Below are 27,991 nucleotides of genomic sequence, written 5' to 3' on the forward strand. Positions count from 1 at the left end.
TTTTTATGTGCTGAAGGACTGAGTATAATTCATGAATAATTATTAGGATTAGATTTACAATAAGTAGTGCTTAAAATTCAGAGAAAAATGTCAATTAATACACTATTGCAGAAACACAGAACTGCTTAGGTTAAAAGTGACGTTTTGAGTTCGCTTATGGAACCCACTTTCCCAAGCAAGGGCAGCTAGAAATGATTGTCCAAGACTATGTCTAGTCAAGTTTTCAGTATTTCCACAGACAGAGACTCCACAACCTCTCTGGGCAGCCTGTTCTGGTGCTCAGTCATCCTCACAGTAAAAAAAGCCATTTCAAAAGAAATTTCATGTGTTTCAGTTTTTGCCCTTTGCCTCCTGTCCTGTAACTGGACACTATTGAGACAAGTCTGTCTACTTCATCTTAGTTTCCCCCATCAGGTGTTTATACACACTAAGGTCACTGGGGTCTTCTCCAGCTGAGGAGCTGCAGCTCCCAGGTCTCCGTACGGAAGATGCACCAACGTGTTCCAAGAGTGCATCAGTCAGTGAGGGACCAGCACGTGCAGCTCTGCACACTTGTGAGGGAAGATGACACTTCTACTGCATTACTCCACGTCTGCATAGCATGCCATGTTCAAATAAAAAGACTAAACCCCAAAAGTTATTACCTTGTAGCCCTCATCACCAGGTTCTCCTCTATCTCCACGTTCACCACTTCGACCCTAGAGAGCAAACAAAAGAGCAAAATGTAACAGCTGAACTGAATATAATGCTGCAGTGAAATATGAACAGAAAGCTGGGATTTCTCTCAAAGCAGACTAACTACTTAGAGGGAACTGAGGAATACACACATAAAGGTCAGCTTGGCTAAAGGAATAAACATAATTTTTTACTAAACAGAATGCACTGCAGGTCAGAGAGTAGCAACAGTCTAAAATTTTTTGTAACTGAAGACTAGAAGCTAAAAGATAAATATTATATGGGACTTAAAACAGGATGGAGGATTGGCCTCCCTGGAACTTCTCCACCTTTATACCTATATATAAATATATATATATGAATTTAAAATCTGAATGGATACATGAAGTGACTCTGGTTTCAAGATATGCAAGGGAAACTCTTATGGCTTCTGTAAGACAGTCCATTAAAAATTTGATTCTTTTCTGAAACGACTTGCTGTACTCAAAATCTGCTTCAATTTTTAGGTTTGTCCTAATAATTTTGACAGGTTCATAAATGCTGCAGAGATACCCTCCACATATGAATTCAGTACGAAAATGATTACAAAATGCAGTTCTCTAAATCAGTTGAATTAGCTTGCAGTGATAATGAAATAAGTCAAAACATATTTTTGATTAGTAAAGCAATTAAGTATAAATCAGGGTAAACAGAGAGGGTAAAATTCTTTTCTAAAATATGCTGATCTAAACACAGACTAATGGCATTAGTGTGGCACAGACTAATAAAATAGAGGGCAGCACAGATGGCTAAGCAGGAAAAAGCACACAACAGCATTTTCAGAGAGAGATTACTCATTAAAGGACCATCATTCTATATTTTTCTACTGTTTCCTGAGACAATGATATAAAGCTTCAGAAATAAATGCATTGGCTCTTGTCTTGAGATGCACTAGTATAATTCTTTTGAGAAAGAAAGACCTACTGGTTCACCTATGGGCCCAGGTAGTCCAGGGGCTGTATTGTCTTCGCCTGGGTAACCCTAAACCAAAGATAAGTATTAAAAAATGTTAACTTGGAAGTTCAACCTCATCTGCCATGCACATAAGTTCAAATGCTAATAAAAAGCAGAGAAGATATTGTATAGAAGCTGAAAGTGAATATGATGCTTATGGTTTAATACACTGTATATGTTAACTCCATTTTAACATTCATCCATGTGTCCCAGAGACATTAAGGACTTAAAAAAGATAAATATTTGTTTTATTCTGAAAGGCAGCTATAAGAAAAAAAAAAATAATTGAACAACATCCATGTAATTGTGTCTTCATTCAATGAAAAAATGGATAAACAGGATATTTGGCAAAGGGAAAAAAAGAAAATTTCTTCCACTGTTTTGAGAAATACACTTAATATAAAGAAAAACAAGACTACAGAAGACTCTAGCATTAAGTCTGAAGTCCATTAAAATTTAAATATGAAATAACTGCCATCCAAGCTAATAAACAAAAGATTATCTATTCCAGATGATACCTATCAATAATAATGCAATCACATTTTAAATATGATTAAGGACTTCTACAGTGCATCAGAGTGGTTTTTCAGAAGTGACCAAGCAACCTAGACCTAGCTCTCAACAAATTAGTTTTCAGTCATTGTTTCTTAAATCATAATCAAAACCTATTTATAACATCAACCACTAAATGCCTGTTCACAGTATTTATTGCAAAACTCGCCCTAGGTTGTTGCTCTGCGTCAAGGGCAGCTCCAATCCGATCTTCGTGATGTGAATCCATGTACCTGCCTTCTTGGGGTCACATGGGTTTCAGTGAGCATACAAATCTGTTTTCAGGCTTTGACTTGAGAGAACAAAAGTAAACTTGACACTAAAATAGCAGTGCTGAGGCCACATCCTGTCCCTAACATTTTATATTAACCACAGACATTTGTCCATCCTAGTTGGACTTCCAGGCAAACCTGTGGGTGTACTCACAGGCTCAGAGTTAAGTAAATATTTAGCTGGTTCTACACTGATTATTTTTGTCAGCAGTGCTCGCTAAGGGCAGTGGTGCTGTCAGATACAATAGCCTGTGTTCTGTACAATGAGTACCTTGTGTTTTAAAAACTCAAACATTTTAACGGTATGATTTTGAACTCCATCTCCAAATGACCCATTTCCTCACTTTGCATTTCTTTTCATAGTCTTTGACAATACTAACAAATACTGCAAATGGTGGCTTTTGCTGCTTGCTGTGGAAAACAGTGGGTGTGCAGTAACATTTCCTCCCTTTATAATTTCACAAAACAGATCAGTAAAACCCGTGTTCATACCTTTTCTCCTTTGGGGCCCGGGGGCCCTGAGGGCCCTGGAGGACCCTGGTGACCCTAAAGAAGCAAACCAAACACAAATTATTTTAAAACAAATAATTCAATAAATAATTAATTACAAAATTTCTTTTAGCTACTTGCTACATTTCTTTTTCTGCTTGCAAATAACTCTAAATCATGTTATGACAACAAAATCAATGGCAGAAAATGGACTGTGTGCAGGAAAACTCTATGAACATTGGGAAACTACATCTTCTGATAGGGCTTAATGCAGGTGATGGGAACTGGGCCGGTTCTTGCTTGAAAGTTTGGGTCAGTGATGGGTGTTTGTATTTGGAAAAGGGACTGGAAAGCCTGCTCTGTAAGAGGATGACTCAATCCATCTATGATGATTTTCACAGCTATTTTTCAGTGAAAGCCACAATATATTTATGTGCTTCAACTAACCTCACTCAATCAGTTTCTGTCACTGAAATGGAAACTACATGGCCAGACAGTAAGCAGAGGTGGTGGTGTTTGCTGAACTCCCTTTATATAATGAATAGCTGTAGTAGTTTAGAGGAACTTTTTTCAGGAGTGAGACACATTGGATAAACAACACTTTAAAGTCTGTGGTAAAACACCCCTGTGAGCGGACTCACAAAAACCAGGCATCCTTGCTTAATGCTAACATTTCTGAGTAGGCAAACACATCATATAAACATACAAGAGGATCTGGCTTTCCTGAGAATATTTGTGTAATCTAGATACTGATCCCTAAGATATTTGAAATTAGAGTACCACAGACTTACTTTGGGATGTATATGTACCCGAATTCAGTAAAGAACATACCCCATAACCTGGAATTCCTGGCTCTCCTTCAGGTCCCATTCCTCCTAGGTGTCCCTGTTAAATGCAGTAACCAGTGAGAGAGAAAGGAGCTCCTTTGTAAAGTGTTACAACAATGCCTACTTTATAAAGCAAGCAATTGGAAAAATCTTGAAATATTAACATTTGACACCACGGACAACGTTCTTGTAGGCCCTACTTCATTTATTAAAGAATACTGGGCTTTTCATTCTTCTGTGGAAAAAATAGTCAGTGTTTTCAGTCCAAATCTTATCATCTTTGTGCACCATTAACTCAAAAAGATCCTAGCTTTGAGAGGTGTGGAAGAACTCTCTTTGTAAGTGCTAGCATGCCAAGAGAAGTGGGGGGTGGTCATCACCTTAGGAAGTTGACTCCTTCTCTTGAAAATATTGGCCATGAGATAGCAAACTTTGCTTCTGTACTTCATGTGTTCAGGAACACAGTGCTGCATTCTGTGGTCACAGGACTGGACTGAGACAGGCACATTGCCTCTCTAGTGTGGAGCCTGGAAGCTTCTGTGCATCTGTCACACAGTATGGAGCAAGTTTGGGGAGCTTACTATGAAAGAAGCTAGAAGTTAATGGAATAGTCTTAATTCAGTTAACTTTGGATCAGATTCCTATTTGATAGGAGTAGTAATCTTCATCTGAAATGCTTATTTCAGCCATGGCTAAGGCTTACTGTACATCACAGCAAACCCCTTGATTTTTGTTCTTGGAACTGGAAGGGTTTATAAACACCCATAGCAGTGAGGTTATACATGGACATGAGGATTGTATGTGGGACGTGAGGATTCCATGGTGTGCTCTGCCATCCCACTCCCCTAACTGTCAGATGGCTCCTTCCAGATCCATGCCCCAGGTTTCTGGGAAAGTGAACAGGTCTCATTCTGATGCTGAAAGACACCTCTGAGCTCTTAAGTAAGCAAGTTTTGTACTAACCATGGGACCTCGAGTTCCTCTTGCACCTTTGGGACCAGTTTTTCCAGGTTGGCCAGAATCACCAGCAGGCCCAGTTTCTCCTGGGGAGCCAAGCTGCCCCTTTTCCCCCTGTTGGTGTTAAGTATTAAAAATAAGAGATTGACACTAAGTTTCAAAATGCAGTTTATGCTTAATCAAAGTGTATAACAGAATTATTTAAAGGGTATGACATTTACTGTATGTTATTTACTTAGAATGTCTGAGCCCAGAACTCTGCAGTATTAAAAAAGTCTCTGCTAAAGCCTTCCCATTATGTTTTCATTTTCTTTCAGCCAAAGCTTAAAGCAGAAACTGTTCTGAGTTGCAAAAGCACATCCTGATACAAATTTAAATTTCCTAAGCCCTTGAATGTTACTGATTGCAGAATGATGACAATTCTAATTGCTATGGCTAACAAGAAAAAAATTGGCTTGAAGCATGACATAAAACAGGGATAGTTTTGGTTCAATGGAGTTTTGTAATGTAAATTTGAGTTTCAGATAAAAGGAAGGGAACTGGGGAAGATGAAAAATACTACCTTCTTTCCTAAACGGCCTCTCTGACCTGGATTTCCTGGTCTTCCTTCAGGGCCCTATAGATTTATTAGGGAGAGAAAAAAAAATATTGAGAAAGGCCTGGAAACACGTTTAACCTGTGCTCCAAACTGCATAACTAAGAAGGCTTCTGTAAAGCAGAGAGCTGGGAGGAAAAATGTCATTAACTGTGTCTGAAAGCAAGTGAGTAGGGCTCTCTCAAGTTATAGCATAAACAAGTGGGCAAGTATCAGGGATTATTTATCAAAGTAGTGGAAATGCACTGCAAGTAGGGGAGAAAAAAACCTAATAAATATTTTCTACACAGAAAGTATTTACAGATTTGTGAGGCTTATTTGTTGCTTTGTAAACTACTGTTTAATGAAAATGCAATATTACTCTCACCTCCAATGAAACACTCAGACAATGGGCTATAGGAAAATGATTTCCATATTTAGACAAGGATATTATGATCTGTCTACATCCCTAGAAGGAGGTCAAACCAAAACTGTGATATGTACACTCCTAGATGCCAGGAAGGACGAGTGGAGAAGGCGGCAGCTCAACAGCTGCCTCTGGAACATGTAGAACAAAAACCTGAAAAATCCCTCCCTAACCACATCCTCCCAAAAACTGAATTGCCAGACCTGCCTGTCTCACTGAGGCACAGAAGCACCGCTGAAGTTGTTTATTGTACACAAGTACATATAGTGTAGATATGCCAGGGTTGAACTGTTTTACAATTCCAATGCATGAAACTTTCAATGTTCCCCAAAACTACCCAATTCAAAACAGAGAGTCAGAGAAACAAAACTCATTCTGCAGTGCACTAAGGGGGCCAACAACCAAAAAACCACTTTTTTCTCTCCCTAGGAAAGTAGATCACTGTGAAGAACCCAGGACTAAAGACAGCAGAACGTAACACTGATGCTTAGAGGATGGAGTGGACAGTGCTCACAGCCGTGAAGAGCTGGTGTTCCAAAAAACGTTTTGCCAGACCCCACCATCATGTAAGAGCTACAGAGAAGGCAGCCAGAGGACTGCAAATGTGAATGTGATGATTTTTGGTAAGGGAAGCTGGTCTGATTTAAAGCTACAATACTTGCTTTGGAAACTGTGCTCCAAAATTAGTTCTTATGAAGAAGTTGCATACAATTTCATGGATGGATTTGAGTTGCTAGGAGTGATGCCAGAACAAATAGGCAAACAATGTTGCCTGATCTAACAATGTTGCCCATGAATTCTAATGCTTGTCTACTATTTGATCCGTGTATGCTTGTTGACTTATTGTTTGAAGAAGAGAGATCTGAAGTGAGAGGCTCTAGGCTGTGTGGTATGTGTGTCTGGATGACAGGTGGTGAGAAATCACTACTTGCCAAGCGGTCACCTATTTAAGATAGGAAAAGCATTTGTCTTCTCTCTCTACCAATCCCAAACCACCTTGGAAGCTTATTTATATATGGTCATCTCTAATTACAGAGAATACCAGAGAAATCAAAAATAAAAGAAGAAAGAAAAAATAACTTTGTTTACTGAAAGCAAACAAGCAAGAAGTCCATTTCAACCATAAAACACTTACAGGAATTCCCATTATGCCAGGTTCACCAGGGAGCCCAGAAATTCCGGGTAGTCCCATCTCTCCTTTTTCACCGCCTTCTCCAACAAGTCCCTGGTCTCCAGGGTCTCCCTAAAACACAGTTTAAAAAAAAAAAAAAAAATTACCCTTAGTCAACCTGCTGCTACAGAATTATTTGTTCATAAGAAAAGGGCATCCTGGATCTCTGAGTTTGAAAAAAAGCACACTAGAACTGATGTGAATATTGCCAGTCAAATTCAAATCAGCCTCTAAGTTCAGGTGAAACCCTTCCTATCTCATTCATACACTCCTACAGCCACATTTTGCCTCATCCATCACCAAGTATCTGAGGTTGGTCTCTGTGGCATCCCCTGTCCTGGCATAGCACTGATCCAATTCAGGGAGCAGAGCAGCCCTGGGTTTGCTTTCTCCTGCACTTTAGTCACCACAGACAAAAGCTGTACTCAGGTAAAGCACGCTTTTCTTTGTCAAGCCATTCAGCTTTGCAGCCCTTGAAAGGTAGATTTGTACCTAAAGAGTACAGAAAGGCCTGTACTTTACAAGAACCCCTGTATTAAAACTAAGTGCACTCAACTGGGCTCAGTTGATCTGGTGCTGACCTAGGATAAAAAAGGGGATTTGGGTCCTTAGGCTAATAAGAGTACTTTACATCTTCTACAGAAACTTAATGTACCTTCGGGCCATCTTTTCCTTGAATACCGTCTTCTCCTGGAGGCCCTGGTTCACCCTTATAGAAAGAAACAGTTGGAAACAAAGTTATTGCCTAAATTTCTTGACTCATACAAGTTTTATACATGTGCATTATCTTTTGGACAACTTTTATGTTGCTGCTACAGTTTATTTACTTTCAGCGTCACAGTCCATGAATATCCAATGCAAGAAAACATAGAAGATGATCAGCATTAGAAAAATGAGGCAATACTATGTCCATGTAACCCTGGAGATTTAGACAGTAGCACTGAGGTTTTATTTGGTTTCAGAGTATATAACATGTAATTACAGTAACCTCAAAAATATACCTATTATGTCCTGAAACTTCCATGTTTATGTGGGTAACTACTATATTGGTATGTTTACAGACTTACTGTAGGGCCACTTACCATCAGAAATATTTCAACATTATAATCACAGAATCACTCAGAATCATGACAATTAAAAGAAGCTTCAAGACCATCTAGTTCAACCATCAGCCCAGTACCACCATAATCATATTCCCAAGTGCCACACCCAGATGTCTCTCAAACACTTCAAGAGACAGTGGCTCCATCACCTCCCACGACAACTTATTCCAATTTTACTTCTAATATCCAATCTGAACATCTCCTGGTACAACTTAAGGCCCTTTATTCTATCATTTGTTAGCTGGCAAAGGAGATTGACCCCCACCTCACCACATCCTCCTTTCAGGTAGTTGTAGAGAGCAATGAGCCTCCTTTTCTTCAGGTTAAACAATCTCTGCTCCCTCAACTGCTTCTCATAAAATCTGTGCTTCAGCAGCTCCATTGCCCTGCTCTGGACATGCTCCAGCACCTCAATGTCCTCTTCTGAAATGAGACCCAGAACTGGACACAAAGCCCAAGGTGCAGCTTCACCAGTGCCAGGTATAGGGAAAAGCTCACTGCCCTGCTCCTGCTGGCCACACTATTTCTGACACAGGCCAGGATGCCACTGGACTCTTTGGCCACCAGGGCACAGCTTGCTCATGCTCAGATGCTGTTGACCAGCACCCCCCTAAGTTGCTGCCTGCTGAGCAGCTGTTAAGCCACCCTTCCCCAATCAATACTCTTTATGACAGCCATTACACTGGGTTTTTTTCTCTAAAAAAAGAGGCTATCTGAAAATAGCTTCTTATCGAATTGTTCTGATAAATCAAGATTTCTCAACCTGCACACTTCATTTGTAACATACTTTTCCATTGTGGAAGAATATTTGCATCCACAGCTTACCCTTAAACCTTGGTCACCTGGTTCTCCAGCCTTCCCAGCAGGTCCAATGTCTCCCTGGGATATCACAAGAAAAATCATTGGATTTTAAAGGACAATATTCATAATAATGACAGGGTTTACAGCTCATGGAGTTGTCATGACAGTAACAGTATTTCTTAATGGTCCATTTCCTGCATCACTGCTTGGCTGATGAATTAGATCTCTCTGATCTGCTTTTATGAAAATTTGAAAATTTAAACAGCATATGAGAGAATAATTTCAACATTTACCTTTGTGCCTGGTTCCCCCTGCACACCAGGTTCTCCTTCAGGGCCAGGAGGTCCCTGTAGGGTACAAGAGCTACTGTTAAGTGATCACTAGTAATAATTTTGCCACAACTAAATAATACACCCAAAAATAAAGCAGAAGAATGGCATGAGACACTGAGAGAGATGAAGGTCTGAAAAATCAAGACAACTGAGTTTTTTGTTCTTTCTAGAGCCAAACAGAAAAGAAAGGAGGGTATAGAAGGAGTTCAGGAAATACACTGTGGGTCAGGAACACACTCAGAAGACTCAGCAGTACTGCTAAGCCTGTACCTTTCACCATAAATTACTGCTGAGCAAGCACCTATCTTCTGTAAATCTGACTGACAACTTCATCTCTGTTTAGGTTTGGAGCCAAGTAGATACAGCTTTTGGACAACTAAGCCCTTTTTGGAGGCCTCAGCCCTTAATGAGTTAATGGTATCAGACTGCTTTTTGTAAAGTTTACATATAAACCTTTTCTTAATAGTCAGTCAGAAGTCTGGATTTTGTGTGACTGTGGAAGAGTGTTTCTTAGAGTAAGCCAAATCCCTACTATTCTAAGTGGGCTCATCCCTCAGGTAGTTCATTACAAACGTGGCTAATACATTTGGTCACATTTTTCTCAATGAAATATTAAAAACAAAGTAGAAAAACAGAAGCAGAAGTTAGCAAGAAGGCTGTCTACAGCTGCTTTCCTTTATCTACCATTTGAAAAAACATATGATTAACGGTGTTTTACTGCATAACTACCAGGAGAGTGATGCTTCCAAAAAAGAAGTTGTTTGCTCAATTAAACATTCACCTCCTATGACAAGTGTTGTGACTTTATGCTCAAAGACAGCACATACACAGGACAAACTAGAAGTTTTAGACATTTTTTGGTAACAGCTTTAAGTAAGAGTCTTTCAGTAGTTCGTGATATTTAAGTCAGCTGCAGGCAATAAAAAAAATTTTATAAACATATTGTCCAGGCTTAGTCAGTTGTTTGAGTATTTGTAATTGCTACATAAGTGATTAAAATCTCACCTCAAAACCCATTTCTCCAATAGGGCCAGCATCCCCTGGTTGTCCTCTTGGACCCTGGCATTAAACAAAATTTTGGATGCATCATTCAATTAACATTAAATTACACTGTAGAGTGTTCAATTTGTCTCTTCACAACTTTTCCAACTGGAATAAAGAAATGTACTTCATTGTCTTTCCTCCTGAATCCAGCAGTGTATCCCAGTCCCATGATGGCTCACAGTACTAACCTTGACACACTGAAATAACAGATCTCAAAAAATAGCACAGATGTCTTTTCTTTGAGACCAAAAATAAATTATTATCTGAACTAAGCTCTTCTCTTGACTAGCTGAGACTTTGTTTAGTCAAGGTTTGTTAGGCTGTCTGGTTTGCTTTGTGGAAAAGCCTACAGTCTGGTATGGAATTAACTGAAAACAGCTACTCACCATGGGTTTAACAGCATTTGTACAGAACAGTCACTCAGGCGTAGTAGACTAAAGGCTGCAGGCTTCTTAGTAATATTAATAATTGTACTATAAGCATTTTATTATAAGCTTTAAATGTAAGTAGTAAATTTATGGCAGTAACACACAGGGATCATTTCCCGAAGTGGCACGGTCAGATTCTCTGCATGTGTAGGATCCAGGCTCACGGAGCAGGAGTTGTGTGCTGGGGAGTAGAAGCTGCCTGCAACAGCTTACAGCTGATTCTATAGCCACTGTGAATGTACATCAAGACAAATCAACCCTCTGCATATAAACAATCTTTGAACTTCAAGAAAGTTCATATCTATTTACCCCTTTGGGACTCATCTGCGTCTAAACACATTCTAAATTCAAAACATTTTCTTGATCTACAATTCTCATGTAAAAGAAAGATGCTGCTTCTATTTATGACAGAAGCCTTTTAAACAAATATTTACTCTGTTTAGTTTCACTTCCTCTTATGGACCATGCATATGGTTTTGCTCCTCCTCATGACCTGGCAATGACAATGTGAATATTCTCTTCCCTTGTAACAAGAATGTAAATTTCATATTACTGACAGAATTCTGGCAGATGCATATATTTGCATCTTTTATTTTTGTTTATATATGAACAACTAAAACTGCAGTTACTTCTCTTTGAGAATTACTTCATCCTAAACTAAATTCATTGATTTTCATTTGCAGTAACTCTATTAAATTCCACTAGGCGAGTGTCACAAAGCTTCAGTTTGCTTCACAAGTCAAGTATTTCTTCATATTACCATGGAGATAAGGCTGCTGGATCAGTAATGTATCCTTCTCCCGAGACTTTCAGAAGCCAAAAATTCATAGCAGTACGGGGACTCCTTTTAACCATTAACATCAGTTAAATTGCAAAGGATTTTACTGAGATGTCTGACAAGTAGATAAGGTTTGAGTGCAATTTAGATCAATCCCGTTAATACAAATCGTTCTAATTGCTTGTATTTCTTTGTTGCTCCACCAGCAATTTGGGGTTTTCTGCTCTGTGTAGAGCTAGTGACACGGCCAGAAAACCTCAGCAGCTGGCTTTCACATAGTGACCAGCTGACAAGCTGCTTGGATAGGCAGCAAAAATAAGAGCCATGCATTTTATTGCGCAACATCTGTCATTTTATAGCTTCTTTCTAGCTCCAAAGACCATTTTCTGAAGACATTTTACTCTTTCAGCGCTTTATAGAAAAGATATCTTATTCACAGGAAAAATTTTTCTTCGGACAGTGAATATGTAGTTTCTATGATGATGAGCACAACAGAAATGCAGGCTGCTCAAGCGTAGACCACTTAGATTAGGCAAGGTAGACAGGCATGCTATTGATATGAAAATTCAGACTTGGCCAGAAAATGGCAGGAATTTGACATATAAACCTTTCATTGTAAGGCTCTCAGATGTTGCAACATGAAGATAAGATATAATAAATGAAAGAGATTAAATAACAGGACTCCAGAGATAACTATTGGAAAACCACATTTTCTGTGAAATATTTTGCCATTCCTACAGGTTGGCAGCTCATGTTAAGCATGCAATTCTATCTTAAAGAAAATTTGTTGGTGTTTTTCTGGCCCTCAAAATGTGCAATTACTTTCTGTAAGTGTGTCAGTATATTAGTAGAAATATTATAAAAAATACTATATACTCATAATACTTAAAATAATATATTTTTTATCAACACTTCACTTTCAAGATTTAAATGAACTATGTGCAACGTACTGTGCAAAATTACTTTCCAGGAGTAATGTAAACACATATTTTCTGACAACTCTATTAGATTTCTGCACCAGAAAATGGGAACCTTCTCCCAAATCCCACTAAGACTGCATGCATCCTCACTTTATTTATATAACCTGATTTACCCCCAGAGATAGTGCTGCAGTACTATTCCTGTCACAGCTATATCTTGCAGTATATTGCATATATTTTCTGCAGATTCTGGGTGATCTTCTGTAACAATATTAGCCACATGAAAGTGAACGTGGCTTTGACGTAGTAATAAGAATCCATCCAGCAGAGGAATGCCTGAGGTTTATTATAGCAGTTTCTTCTTGAAAATTTAACCTGCCAAATAGATGTGGTCCCTGTGTTCCTGAACAACAATCCTAAAAACGATTTGCTTAAAAAACACCACTGAAGTATCGCACGTATGTTTACGTAATACATAACATAGATATCTATCTCAATGTGGTGTACAGACACATGATATTGTGCTCTGTGTTCTGTTATGCTCTCTTGTGCTCTAGACCCCTTACTACAGAGCTTCCCAGCAGGATTAACAGGCCTCCTCATGAACAAGTTACACTAAGCAAGGGAGGCAGACTCCAGCTCTGCAGTTTTGGAACAATCACCCCACAATTCCTACCTAACCACAGCTGGCAATACTGAATCTTAGTAAAATGGAGCTTGAGTTGTCAGGGAGCTTGTATACATGGAAAATACTTTGGAAAATACATGGAAAAACTTTGAAGCAGGCATAAGGATCAACTTACTGGCTCTCCCATTGGTCCCCTGTCTCCTGTGGTTCCTGGAGGCCCAAGCAAACCCTGGAAGATTAAAATAAAATAAAAAATCATTGGAAAGAAGCTCCTTCATATTCTGAGAACACCACTTCCTCTCTTCCTTTTGTCCACACAGTAACTAACACAGAAACAGCCAAGAAATACGTGCAGCTTTTTTTTCCGGTTGGCATGCACTGACGTATCACCAGCTTCTGCAGCAGGGGAGGGAGTCCTGAATAAATCCTCCCTTAGTTTGCTTCACATACAAATGAACCTTAGCTGAACCACCATCTACCAGTTCCTTGTCAGTCCTACAAGCTGTATTTTAGATAATCAGTAATGTTCACAGCACACTTTTCTCTCTGCTCAACCTTTTCTCATAGCATTTCTATCACACTGTCTTCTAGAAATTGTACCTGTAGGAGTAATAGATCAGTATCCTGTACTTTGCAATAAACGTGCTATTACACATCATTTCAGCTTAAAGAGGTTTTGCTTCATTCATTTCTGTGTATATAAATACATCTAAAAGTTCTAGTGAATGAAGAGGAAATGAAAACCCCTTGTGTCAAAGGTGAGAGGCAACAAGCTCCTAAATCTGAGCAGAAAAGGCAAGAGAAGTATGGTGACAACCAACATTTTAACTTTCAACTGCAGAACAAAATCACCACCGTTACTGCTTTTTTTTCGTTTTTCTACTTCCCTCTTTGTTGAAAATCCAGTACAATCTAGACAGACTGATAACCTGCTTTGTAAAAAAAAGCCTCAAGTAGAATACATTAGATTTCCATCCAAAGAAACACTAAAAGAAGGAATTTTCTTCTATACATGATATACATTTAACCTATTTCTACTTTTATCCCTACACTGATTTCACACCTATCCCAAAATCTATCAAAGAATTATTGTTCTACATCACAAAGATTTTCATCCTTAAAACCGCATTTCTGTCCCTGATTCTTTGTATGAATAAATGTAAACTATCAGAGTTTTCCAGCTGCTCTGAAATAGATAAACTTCCTCATACCCAAGCGTCAAACAAAGTATGAGATTTTCTGGAATTTTTTTTTTTTGGTAGAAGTAATGGTAAATTTCATACTCACAAGTGCACCCTGATCTCCTCTTTCTCCTGGATTTCCAGCTTTACCCTGGTTAAAGGGAAATATCAAGACAATGCTGGCTTCAAGTAATTTCCAAACATAGCTCAGAAATCAGAGTTACTGTGTTAAAGCTTACTGCAAAGACTGGCTCCAATACTCACAATGAGCCCCGGAACTCCTTTCTTTCCTGGATCACCTCTTTCTCCCTGACAAATAACAAACAATGTGTAAATTCTACATACATTTGCTTGATAAACTACATGCAGTTACTGTGAGTTTAAATGCTGGGTAACTACGGAAAGTGCAAAATTCAGGCTTGGATGTGCTCAGAGTATCTGGAAAAGGCAGAAATTTGCAAATCTTTTGGATTAAATGGTACTCTGGCTTCTGCCATGATGGGCTGTGGGTTTGTTTGTTTGTTTTCTTTTATCTGTTATGATCTACCTCAGTGTTTTATAGCAATGCAAAAACTCAAGACACCTTCTGAGCAATGCAAACACTCACCTTAATGCCTTCTGTTCCCAGTTCTCCTGGAGGACCATCGAGACCTCTTGGCCCCTGAATATTGAACAAGTGATTTGGAATACTAATTATGCATTATTTTTGGTTGTCATTTAGGAGATGTTACAAAAGCTTTAGGAGAGGGGATACATTTTGTTAGCATGAAAACCAGTTTTTATTGTGTGTCAAGTGTAAAATAGAGCTTCAAAGAATAAAGTACGTTTCTGGTTTGTTGAATTATGAATTTGAAAAGAAAGATTTTTTGAAAAGTATGTAAACAAAACGTTCAGTGTCTCTGTCAGAGCCAGATGGCAGGCTGATATTTTCTGCTTTTTTTCATCTACCTTGTATTCATGCAAGAGATGTACTTAGAGGGGTTTAGATGATCACTGTATATACAGAGTGCTTGCTTTTGAGCACATTATAAGATGCATATTCAAAAATTAATTTTGCTAGTAAGACTCTAAAAATGCAAATAAAGGTCTTCCACTAGTAAACCAGTTTGAGGCAAGATTAGAAGCAATTTATAATTTGAACTATTGTGCTCTATTGTTAGACTAAAATCCTTTTGTAAATTGATTTTTATAAGCAATAGATTAACAAAGATAACCTGTTATATTATTGTAGCATAATATAGCAAATACCTATTGCCAGAACATTCAGAAGTTTTTTTATTTAAGATTTGAAATCTAAATCCATTAGCTTACAAGCAAATGAAAAATCTTTAAATAGGTCATGAGCAAAATGGAAAAGAATATTTTATCCATGCAGATTTAGGAGATTATTTCCATAATTCTAAAAACCATGACTGTTTAGGTATGGAATATTAAATTAAAACCAGTTAAGAACAACTTAAAACTAATGACCACTTCAAAGGAAGAGCTAGATAAGTATCAAGGACAGGCTCCTTACAGCAGTATGCTTTGGGAGGATGAGACATAACAGCTTCCTGATGGCATCTGTGCTGGGCTGGCATCAGAGGGAGTTAGTACACTACCATGGCAGTGCCTAGAGGAAAATAATCTCCATTTCTGTGGTGAATTTCTGAGTTGTAGAGAACCTTACATCTTGGGTCATGATTTATAGTGAAGGGCATCCAATGATGACTGATTTTCAGTAGTAGGACCGCTCTAAACGATAATAATAGGGGCTTGTAAAATGACTTTGTTGGAAGCACATCCGAGTTAATTTAGTTTACTTTCCCTGCAAAAAATATCTGTGACTTCCATATCTCTCTTGAATATTTTGAGAAAAAACATACCAGAATTTGTTCTCCCTGACTCGGACCTACTGATCCATATCACAACCTCTCTTGGAACATGTGGTGAGTGCCCATCCACTTTTCCCTGGAGCAAAAGTGAAAATGGCTGACTGGAAACTCAGGAACAGTGTGTATCCAGAATCATTTAGGCTTTTCTCCTGAAATGAAAACCTCTCAGGAACGGGCCTTTCCTGTGAGCTGATGTATAACTATATATTCTGGCAAAGTCAGAGGTATCCCATGAGAACTCATCTGTCATCATTTCAGCACTGCTACTTCTGGCCAGCACAAAGGAACACAGAAACCATAGGAAAAGGGAAAAGGGCAGGCAGGGAGAGCTGTATAAAATACTCTGTAGTTTGGGACACAGCTTTTGTGAGGCAATCCGTGGGCTAGTCTGGCCACAGTTTTTGTTTTGGTGTAAGCCAGGACTGAGCAATTACAGGCATTTTTTCAAGCTATAGAGGAAAAGAGGCTACAGAAGATGACACTGAGCTGCCACGTGGCACTCAATGTGAAACTAAATTAAACAATACTAAAATCTGTGGAAAAAATATCTGTGACTTCAGTGCACTCAGAGATTAGAAACAAAGCACTATGGTGTTTTCAAAGGCGAAGGAGGTTTTTATAAAAACATTTATATTGGGACTCATATTAAGATTATGTAATTGGGTAACTCAATTGTTGAATTACTATATAGCATAATTCAAAAGAAAGCTAAACATCTTGATCAAATTAATTTCAGGTTACTGGTCTTCACTTTTTTTCCCTGTAACAGCTGTCTCTAACACACACAAAATCGATTGTGATGAAAATTCAAGGCAGATTTAGCAGATTTATTGTCCCCTGATCTGAAATATCTCAAAACCAGAAGAAGATGGGACAAGAAGGAACTGAGATGGAGTGAGGACAGGTCATTCAGCTGTGGGGGTAGAAGGGACAGAAGCTCAAGGAAGACCCGTGGAGGAACCACCTATGGCAACACAATGAAGGGGGAAATTGAGAGTGTAAAGTTAAGCAGTTCCAGGATAGTTTTAGATTTTCTTAGACTTTTTAGATATGTGACCTGTCATTTCGCTTTGTGAATTCTGCACAGGCTGACCAGAGGATAGAATCTCAAGATGAAATATTCAAGGAAGAAAAAGGACATATTTCCATTCTACAGATTTATGTAATAAGGAAATGTCTTTCTAGGTTTTATCTTCTATCATTAAGAATTACCAGATAAATTCTTTCAACACTTCTGACATAACTTTAATCATAAAGAGGATGATAGTTTGAGAAACAGGCCTGTCAGGAGACTGCACAAGATTCCTAGTCTGTTATGCACATAACACACCAAAACCTTTCTGGCATTCACACAGATCTCTGTTTCAATGGAGCTCACCTTGGCAGCGCAGGACAACTGATCTGATCACTAATAGCCAAGCCAAAAAGTCTACCATTTAAAACACCAACCTTCTACTATGTAACTTTGAATTGAAAACAACGTAACAGAAAGCAACATGATCCTCTGGGCCATGCCTTCCTTCAGCCAGCCACAGAAAAAAAGGCAGGAATCCAAGGGAAAGGCAATTTAATATCCTGACAAAAGCACACAATAACGTTCCTATAAATAGTATGGTGTGACTCTTCATTGGCACAGATGAATTGGATTGTACAATTTCTTACTATAGCTAGTACAGAATGAGAGATATATTTGATTTGCCTGCTGTTATTTAAATTAGGTTGCAACAGAGCTGGGGAGTGAGGCTGCCAAACAATTGCTACTACTTTTTTCTTTGGCATGGGTTCAGCTCTGTTTCTAAAATGGAACATTTTTCATTGAAAACTCTAGGATGATAATCTGAGAAAAAGTTCATCTAAGAAGGTAAAAAGCACAAATTAACTATTTTTATTCTTTCCCATCCTGTCTCCCAAATACCAGAAGAGCGAAAAGAACACAAACACAATATATAGCTACTTCTCTTTTTTGGTGGCTGACATGGAAGAACATTAGAAAACGTCATCAATTTAATCTCACTTCCTTGGAACAATTAAGACAGATAAACACATTCAGCTATCCATGTACCACCAAGCACATGGACACTTGTTTCCCAAGTGCACACAATTTGCTAGGTTCCATACTCCCTGCTGTGAGAAGTATGAAAGGTATCACTCATTAAAACTAAGCACAGATGTCCTCAGGCAGCCGAGGTTCTTCATGTCAGTACAGATACCACCAAACCAGGGAGACCCTACTGGCTGCTAGAGACATGGGTTGCTGCTTGCTGCCTCACCCCAAATTTACAGCAGTTCACTGTGTCATTTATCTGCATTTCCAAGTGTAAATTTCATGATCTGCATTCCAGGAAAGCAAGAACAGAAAAATTACTTCTTTCGAGCTTTAAAAGACCAGATGCTGATCTGAAGAATACTAAATGCTAAGAATTTTAGCAGCTGTTGGGAATTTTGCTTAGGTCTCACTTATGAAATGTATCTAATGATACAGCAGAATCTCTTATTCTTGAACTTGAAGCTACAGTTGCATTAGTCCAAGATTATGGTATGAACTGAAAGCAGAACCAGTCTGTGATTTATGTCACACATTAGCAAACACAGACAACAAAAGATCATGCAACAATGACTTCATGGCTGCTTACACTGCCAGGCTTCCAGACTAATGCATTTCTTCCTTCTGGTCATGGGGGGGAAAAAAAAAAAAAATCCTTCTCCTATATGTTGATACTCTCAGCCTGCCATGGAAGTAAATACAAAATGGTGCTCTCCCTCTGTGTTTTCATGAGATTAACACGAAAAAATAAAGTGTAATAAACCTTCTACATCATTCTAGCCAAGTGCATCTAGTCTCAAGCATGAGCAGAGGAAGCTCTGTGCTAGTGCTGTGCTAAGTGGCATATTCCCTGAAATCCCTCAAGAGTGAGTTACTCCATAGACTGACAGCCTGCCTTCAGCTGGCCAGAACTCCTGGGTGTACTGGAGAGTGAACAGCTGCATACTCTCACACAGAATAAGCTGCTGGGTAATCTTGGATTCAAAACCATTGCCGAAAGGTTCAGAATTTATGAAGTGAAAGAATTCTATTCTGTGACAGTGCACAAGTAGAGGGTCAGTGCTTCTAAGACTTCCCATAGATTCCAGCTGTGAATTCTTGTTTCCATACAAAATGGAGGGAAATTTCCATATGCTTCCATTTAATTTCTGTATCTGACTGTGGTATGCATTTTCTGAGGCCTTCCACACAGAGCTCAGCTTTCTGACACTTCTCTTTCTGATGATAAAGCCCCAGGTTTCAGGACACCTCAGATATCTTCCTTATGTGAGATTCCACTTTCAGTCTGATATTTTGAACTTGAGAGCAGACAAAATTCTCAGTGGCTTCATTGGGAATTTGTTCTCAGAGCCTGAGGTCCTGGGTTTGTTCTGAGACCCTCTTTCATGAGACGTTCCCAGTCATGTTGCATAGAGGGAAAGGCATAAACCACAATTCCAAAATGAAATGTTCACAGAGCTTGGGATATTTGGGATTTATTTTGAGTGATCTTTAATTATAAGCACTGCACTCCATGATGTGCTGCCAAAATCATAGAGACGTATCTTTCAGGAATAAATGGAGCTGTCGGCACAGCCCAGCCACTGGTATGAGCTGTACAAGTCTCTTAGGAATCCTGGATATGTAGTCAAACTGGTAAGGTAAGGTGAGAGACACTTCACTAATATGGGCTTTGGATTAGTGTTTTGTACGCAGTGAAAAAATGGTTCCATTTCCCTGATAAAAGTGAAATGGAAATGACAATCTAACAAGTGGAGGTTCAAGATTCTAGCACACAGTATCTTCTGATTACACTTCTTCCTCCCTCAAAACTGTGTTTGAGAGATTTTGATTGCATTTCCAAAAAACTAAATGCAAGTAAAGAAAGTAGTCCTTAAAACATCGAAATAGTCCAGGGGTAGTTATAAATGACAACTTTTTGCACATTTATGTGTACAGAAAACAGTCAAGTGGTCATCTTGGTTCTAGTTTTGCCCTCAGCTGAAACGAACGGCAAAGCCCATTTCACTGTGAGGAGAAATGAAGATTCATTTTGTTTCCTACATGGAAAGATAAGTATAATCTATCTGATTTCAATACAAATGAGTTGAGACCAGAAGACAAAGGGAGCAGCTGTAAATGGGTTATATTTCAGATTCATATTTGTAACACACTGCTCTCTGCTCTAAGTAACATAAAGAAGCAATAGTACTTACTCTTCTTCCCTTAGGTCCCTGTGGCCCTGATGGTCCTCGTGCCCCTGAAGGTCCCTACATGTCAAACAAACTTATTATTCATTGTCGTCTAAACAAAGATTCCTGAAAATTGCAAGGCTTATGCACCTTGAGAAACAACCAATGCAAGAAATGCAAATCAATCACTTTCACTCATGGCTCAAATTCAATGAATTGTGTTAGTACAATTTATGTAGAAAAATCTAAATAACAGACTCTGTGTAATGTTATCTTTACAAAACACTGATATGACTGTTGGATAGATTACTTCTGTCTATTATCCCAAAAATTTTAAAAGATACTTCTATTTCAGCAACATTATGTTAAAAAGCATGGATATTTTCTGATAAAAGGTTCAGGTTTTATCTGTATTGAAGACCCATGGTGGACAAATTATAACAATTATACATAGAAGATTAGAATATAATTTATTTTTTATTAACAATGAAGATAAACACATAATGATTATACTTAAGCTATAGTAGGCACCAATGCATTTAAAAAATATTATGCAATTATTAACCATCCTTGCAAAATTCTATTTCCCTACTTGTCTCAACTGAGTAATTTTTAAATGAATGAGTAAATCATATAATTACTTTTCCTGTCTCTCAGAGATCATCCTGGCAAAGAGCAAGTGAACAGATTCTGTCTGGATGGGTACATTTTCATGAGAGTTTTATAGATTGCAGTACAAACTAGAAACTATTCTCAGCTTCAGCAAAGCAAAAAGACAATTTGAAAATAGTTCATTTAATGTCAAACCAAAGCACCCCCCTATACCTACAGGTAATCCTTCTGGCCCCACAGGTCCAGGGCCTCCTGAAGGTCCTGAATAGCCCTAGAATTAAAATAAACACAGAAAAGACAGAACAGTTTTATCTCATTTTTTATTATAGCAACAGTAATAAATCCAGTTACCTGAATAACTGGAGATAAGTTAACAAAATATTTAATTTTGCAAAATTTGTTCCCAAAATTTTGTTTAAAAACTAAATGCTTAATTGGATATATATAATAGTAACCATTAAAGCAGCCTAGGAAGCTTTCCCACACAGGCACTAGCTGGGAGAAGATGCACTGAAACAAAAGATGCTGAGTTCTAAATGAATTTCAAACTCCTCTCAAGAAGGCTGTGACAGTGGGAGCAGAAAGTGGACACATCCTGGTGTGGGCAGTTCCGGCCAAGACCAAATGCCAAGAACAACTCTTGTCTGAGGACTGCAATGACTTATTATGGGAAAGGTTCTCTCTGCTATGCCTTACATGGATTTACCTACGGCAATAAGCATTAACAGCAGTCCAAGAAAAGTAGTCAATAAGACTGGATACTATTTTAATAAATCCTTGTTTATTAATCTCCCTAATAAGAATTTCTTCACAGATCAAAAGCAGCTGATTGAAGGTAAATCTAGATTAGAGGGATTTAATGAAGGACGGAAATCTTCAAAAATCATTGGCTCTGCATGGATCATTTATTTGGTCTGCAGTCTCAGGGTACTTGATCTCTTCCTTACTGATGGATGTCCAAAGAGTAATTACTGCAAATACATAATATCCTTGTCCATGGCAGGAGCACCACCCACTGCGCCACGCTCGGGCCCACATCTGCAGTTTCTGTGTAATGCCGTGGAGATTTCAGCCCTGCCAACCACAGCAGTGTCAGAGGGAGCAGGATGCAGCACCCACAACTTTACACATCAACTCCTCATCACCTCCTTGCAGTTAAACCTGTAAGTGCTCTCTGTACACCCTGGAGCTTGCACAGTGCCCACAAGCAAACACACTACCAAGCCTTAAGCATGTTTTCTAGAGAACTTCAACCACACCATGGCCATGGGCACATGTGTACAGCCTTTCACTTCTGTACCCCAGCACACTTCCATGGCATGGCCTCTGGGCTGCATGAAGTGCTGTGTCCTGCTTTGGGACAAGTGTGGTGTCAGGAAGCCAGTCCTCCCACAAGAGTGGCACCTGGGAGCTGTTTGGGAAGTGCTGGGCAGTAGAATTAGAGGTGGTGCTAGTTACTGGTCTGTCTACTAGAACAACCCGGGTTACTCCAGTTTACACAGGAAATGGTTACTTTACTTTCCCTCCTTTTAATTTATTAAATTATTATTTGTTAATAAATAATAGAATTTTTTAAATAAATTATTTATTAATTTATTACCGCTGCTTAGAGCCATTTTTCAAAAAGGCAGCTGCTCTGCTATTTCATTCAGCAGATCACTTTGCGATATCACTGCTACAGAGGGGATAAAGCTATAAAATGAAACTTTGTAGGAACCATGCATCATAAATACTTCTCTCCCAGAAGGACTACACAGCCAGAAGGGTAAGAACTTATTCCTGTTTGGGAGACTAAAATGCCTTTATAAGTAACATAATTGTGGATTCTACATTACTTGTAACTTACCATGACACCTTTTTCTCCAGGAGGACCTATGGGTCCTGGACTGCCTCGCTCTCCCTTTAACAACAAAAAAAAGAAGAAAAAGGAAAGAACATTGAATATTCTTCCCGTTTTTCTATGTCCACTGAGCATACCTGGCAACGCATCATATTATTGGTTGAGAGACTGCCCTTCAGAAACTGTGCAGAGACCTTTTTTAACTTTTTTTTTTTAATTTCTGCATTCCTTCCTCCTACAAGCCTATCCATCTTTTGGAAAAATGATAAAACTGAGTTTCTCTGTCTTGTCTTTTCCTAGAAGACTGAACAAGAGGTTTGACTACATCAGTCTCTGAGAACTTCTGCTAGAAGATCTGTTTTCTCTCTGTTGGGTGCATCATATTTATAGTATGTTCCTCAACTCATAAAATTTGGGACAGCAAACAAAGAAAAAAGTGGGTTTTTTTTTTCTCTCTTCCTCTTTTTTTTCAGTATGTGTTAGGAGAGTACAGATCTAAAAGGAAGGCCAGCCCTTGAACACCTGCTGAAGCAACTTGAGTAGGGGAAGCAGGAAAGGGTCTCTTTCTGGTCTTTCACACCTTTTCACCTTTCATTCATGCCACATCCACCCCAAATATCAGACTTAGCTGTAGATTATTCTCAGAAGATTACACTTTTATTACAAATAGTGCACATGACATAGTAATAACATTATATTTTATATTGCATCCTGTAATTATGCTGGAAATACATTTGTCGTTTAAATCCACATAGCATGCTTACCTTGCACTACTTAATCCATAAGAGAGGCAGACAATAAATTCTACAGAAACAGCATAGCAGTGACAATTATTGCAGCATGAAGAAGCTTCCTTCCATTTGCTGAAGATTAATTAATTAGTCTTTGACTCCCTTTCCCCTCCTAGCTAAACTAGCAGCAGTATCACAGAGTAACCCTTGATGGGCCAAGTGTAATTATGAAGAACAAGAATCCTTTGACATGAAATTCTAAGATGACATTATGACTAAAACCATATGAGATTTGTCTAAATCTAAAGCAGGGCTTTCCACGGATGTATTTCCTTTCACTGATTATATGAATTATTATCAAATTTTAATGGAATTCCTAATAGTATATTAAGACTTTCTCAATAAAATATCTAAACAGCAGATGCCAATCTAGGTGAAATAATTCAGCCCTGCAGGAAAGAAATACAAGTGGTTCTGCATCATTCTGACAAACAATTATGTTTTTATCATAATTGAAGCTGACATGCAGTCCAGTAATAGCTTCCTGTCTTTCAGTTTAAAATATTTCACCTAAATAAAACTATGTCAAACACACTTAAGCTATTTATACTGTTCTAGTTGCACTGAGTCTGCCGAACTTTCACAAACACAACCGTTACTGCACCGCAGACAAAACTCAGTCTTGTCTTTTTTTATTCAGTTAATGTATCCGGCCAAGTTTTACCTTTCTACTTTTGTCTTCATTATGTACTAGTAAAAAATCAGTGAGTACTGTATAAAACAAGTATATTTCATGCCAGTTTCTCTGAAACAATAGCAGTATATAAAGGGATATAAGTAAGGCATCAAATCTATCAACCCTAAATTTACGGTGAAGTAAAATCAAGGACATCAGACATATACCTCAAATATGAACACTTGGATTAGCAGTTATTAAATCTCCATGCTCTGAAATAGCTACAGGAATATCAGCTCTGCCAGTGGACAGTAAATGATCTCTCACCCGTACTTTATCACCCCAATGGTTTTCAAAGCTGCTGAGTAGTCAGAGACATGATTATACCTTTTCACCAAGGCTTCCAGATGGCCCAGCTTCTCCAGGTAAGCCAGCTGATCCCTGTATAAAAAGAAAGCAGACTTTTACTTGCATGATGTCTGGTTCATGGTCAGCAGCTCTCCAGCAACAGAGCAGGGCCCATTTCTTCATTACAGAGGACCCCACATGTATCTAAATGCCCCTGTGAGAAAGTCAGGGCTGCACGAGTTGACCTGGCTCACAGTCCAGCCAGAAGGACCCCTGCATCTCAGCAAACCAACTGCAAATTGCTGCTGCCAGAAGGGAAATTGCATTAATTTCATCACAATGCTACCCTACCAATTTAGATCTGCCACTGAGCTCAACCTTGCACTGCTAAAAGCTTTACAAACATACAAATAAAGATGATAATTGCTCTGCTAGCATTTCAGTCTGACCACAAATTTCAAAGGGAATAAATTCAGTGGAACAAAGTAAAATTAAGTCAAAACAAAAATTATATTGGATCAGGTGTTGTCAGAATTTCCCCTTCAAGAGCAGTAGCCCCAAATGCGTTTGGAGTCAGAGGATCAGAGCCTTTCAGGCAATTAAAAATGAAATAATTCTCTCCTGAGGCTCTTTCACAAATTTCCACTGGATAGAACAAGTACGACCATATGGGATGGGAAACACGAGAGGAAGAACTTTTAAAAAACTCATTCCCAGTGCTTACAATGCCTACTTTATTATGAAACCTAAAAGAAAAAGAAATTATAGCGCAAGGTTCCAACTGAGAAAAATATGACACACTGAGCTTGAAGAAAAAGCACTAAGTGCCCAGAGCACTTTGCACGGCTGTTCTTGGAACATGACAGAAATGTGAAAGCTCCCAGTAGTGAAACACTGCACAACGGTACAATGTGTGTAACACTTCAAAAAGGAAAAAAAGAAGTCAGTTATGTCAATGCACAGATTGGCATTGCCACCTCTATGTGTGTAGGAAGGAAATAGCATTAGCAGCACTACACTGGCATTGAAGTGTGATTTAAAAAAAACCAATAAAACAGCATTACTCTAAAAAAACAATAATCCAGCATTTATCTGTATAATGTGAATACAGTTCAGCCTTGAGTACTTTAACAGAACGGGTGCAAAGTAAGCAGAGATTTTATGATTACTTGTTCTCTTGGACTGCTAGCTGTGCTGGAAATCCCACAGTTTAAACATATTGCAATGAGCCAGTGACACAGCTGCCTCTGAGGCTAACGATACTGGCACAAATTACTTTATGGAAGGAACTAAAGAGATAAGCAAGCATCTCTATGGTAGCTGGACTGATATATAATGTGTGGGAACTTGTGTATTATATGTCAGAAGTGAGATGTCTCTTGCCTTGGCAGCAGCCAAAGATGGGTCCAGTGATTTTGGCACTGAGGCAATGGCCCAGACGTCACTGGCAGCAATGAGGGACTTTTGTGATGAGCTCTGAGAGCAAGAGCTCCCAGTCAGAGCCAACAGCAGCCTCAGTAGAAGGCAGAAATCTGTGAGACAAAGAATTACCCTGTACTCCTGCTTATCAAGGTAAGAGGTGTGGAGGTACAGTTTCAAAATGCTAAAGACTAATCACTTTGATTTTCTTATTCCAGAAAGAACAGAAGGCATAATTAGAGCCAAGGTGAAACTCAGACCTATTCTTTTTCCACAGAGACACTCCTGATATCCTACTGAATGCCACACTGTTTACAGGACTGAAGATGCTGATCAGAAAGATGGGGAGCTGTGCCTTGCCCCAGCAGAGAACCATTTAATATGCAGCCTCTGATCAAGTTCTCTTTTCAATTCAGAAGTACTGTCTCCCCGACTTGGTTGCTCTGGAAAGAGCAGGAATGATTAGGAAGCAGTGACTGTGCTGTTGTATTCCCTAGCACATCAGGGCAAGCCTATGGCACCCTCCAGAGTGAGGACAGAAGTTGGCTATGAAATAATTTCCAATAGATTGGCTATTCCTCAAAAGTAGTTAAGAAAATTTACTGCAAAAACACTAAGAAGGCTGATATAAAAGATGTGAAAGAAACTTGGAATAGCTGGAACTGGATATCTATGGAAAGCAAAACAACAGTCAAGATGACTAGAAGTGAAGCCAGTGAAATGCTAAAAGCACCAGGGACTTCAGGGGCAGAAAATTCATGACAGGTTAGCTAAATGCTCTAACACGCCTCTATTCAAAACAGGCTGAGAAAATGTTAGGGCTGGCATGCACAGAGGCAAGATAACAAAAAAACTTACTTAGGAATATAATTTTGAATTTTCAAACAATTAGTAGCATTCAGTGAAAAGAAAGTACAGGGAGCAAAACATCTTGTTCTGTTAACATATTAGCCATAAAATTACGTTCTCCCTACATCATTCCATACAGACTTTCTGTAAGATCATGTGGCTCTTAAAATCCCAGATTTGGACTGGCTTGTTATAAAGACCAGCTACTAAAACTGGATTAAGGTTTCAACTCTCGCTCCATCTTATGTAAGAAAATGAATAGAGTCCAAAGCAGATTTGTTGAATCAATGTCTTCCAGCATCCCTTCTATCCTCTGGGCAACAGTGGTGCATTCCAAATACAAAACTGAATGTATTAGAAAACAAAAAAGTGAAGCAAAAATCCTGAAGTGGTTAAAAAAAGAAATCAGCAACTTATTAAAAAAAATAGTCATCAACTTTCATTTGCAAGGACTTGTGTAAAAGTCTCTAGTGACAAAAACAGCGTAATAACAACATTTTAGAAACCTTCTTGACAGGAGCATTTTGTGGAAAATTAATCAGATACCAGATCTGACAACTAACACATGCCTGAGAAAGACAAAAACATCTTGCCAGGGCACATGCTCCGTGTTAGAAACTGGACTGTAGTTGAATAATTGAAAACACATTGTACACTTAATGCCAACCCAAGTATGGAGTAATCCATTGAACAACCTGGTAGTGAGAAATGAATATACAGCTGGTTCCAAACGTTCCCGTGGGAGCAGTTACCTGCCAGATTGTACTTCAATGCATTCTTCAATGGCAATTGAAAAGTTTCCAATCCAGTGCTATTTCATTTACAGTCCAGCATTCTTAAATATTTTTATTCAACATTGATTTAATGAGATGACATAAATTTAAAATACTATCTTGTCAGAATAGCACTTTTCTATTAATTTTCTGTCTGTTGAGAAAGTTACTTTGTGATCAACTAGAGGTGATAGTCTGAGTGAAAATCTGTGATTTGCTATGGCCAGTGGAGGAAGTGAATAAGAGTAGAGATGCACCACATTTGTACCTTTCAGCTGATATTTCACTCAATTCTTCAAAGAACTCAAAAATTCAACTGCCTGAATATTTGAAAGCCAAAATGTACTGGCACCAATCACCTAATCTACAGCAGTTTTAAGAAAGAAATAAATGGATTAAATTTTGCTTCCAGTGTAAAGCAGGGTAATTCTGTTTGATAGCACTTGTAGAGGAATGCTTGCATTTAAGGGTAGCTGCCTGACAAAGTGGGGGTAGGATGCAA

At 38.6% G+C, this 27,991-nt stretch overlaps 1 protein-coding gene across 1 annotated transcript in view; it reads right to left on the bottom strand.

The window, feature by feature from the left end:
* The window catches only part of COL24A1 (collagen type XXIV alpha 1 chain), a 125,307-nt gene that overhangs the window by 20,845 nt on the left and 76,471 nt on the right, over positions 1–27,991 (bottom strand). The window contains exons 25-43 of the mRNA XM_040073273.1: positions 24,488–24,541; positions 22,700–22,753; positions 21,071–21,124; positions 20,266–20,319; positions 14,760–14,813; positions 14,417–14,461; positions 14,259–14,303; positions 13,147–13,200; positions 10,179–10,232; positions 9,135–9,188; positions 8,866–8,919; positions 7,593–7,646; positions 6,902–7,009; positions 5,328–5,381; positions 4,772–4,879; positions 3,813–3,866; positions 2,985–3,038; positions 1,639–1,695; positions 645–698 (exon numbers count right to left, since the gene is read on the bottom strand). Of these exons, the coding sequence (XP_039929207.1) occupies positions 645–698; positions 1,639–1,695; positions 2,985–3,038; positions 3,813–3,866; positions 4,772–4,879; positions 5,328–5,381; positions 6,902–7,009; positions 7,593–7,646; positions 8,866–8,919; positions 9,135–9,188; positions 10,179–10,232; positions 13,147–13,200; positions 14,259–14,303; positions 14,417–14,461; positions 14,760–14,813; positions 20,266–20,319; positions 21,071–21,124; positions 22,700–22,753; positions 24,488–24,541 (1,119 nt within the window). The remainder of the gene's footprint in view (positions 1–644; positions 699–1,638; positions 1,696–2,984; positions 3,039–3,812; positions 3,867–4,771; positions 4,880–5,327; positions 5,382–6,901; positions 7,010–7,592; positions 7,647–8,865; positions 8,920–9,134; positions 9,189–10,178; positions 10,233–13,146; positions 13,201–14,258; positions 14,304–14,416; positions 14,462–14,759; positions 14,814–20,265; positions 20,320–21,070; positions 21,125–22,699; positions 22,754–24,487; positions 24,542–27,991) is intronic.

The sequence above is a fragment of the Hirundo rustica genome, chromosome 9, assembly GCF_015227805.2.
Source record: "Hirundo rustica isolate bHirRus1 chromosome 9, bHirRus1.pri.v3, whole genome shotgun sequence".
Lineage (NCBI taxonomy): Eukaryota > Metazoa > Chordata > Aves > Passeriformes > Hirundinidae > Hirundo > Hirundo rustica.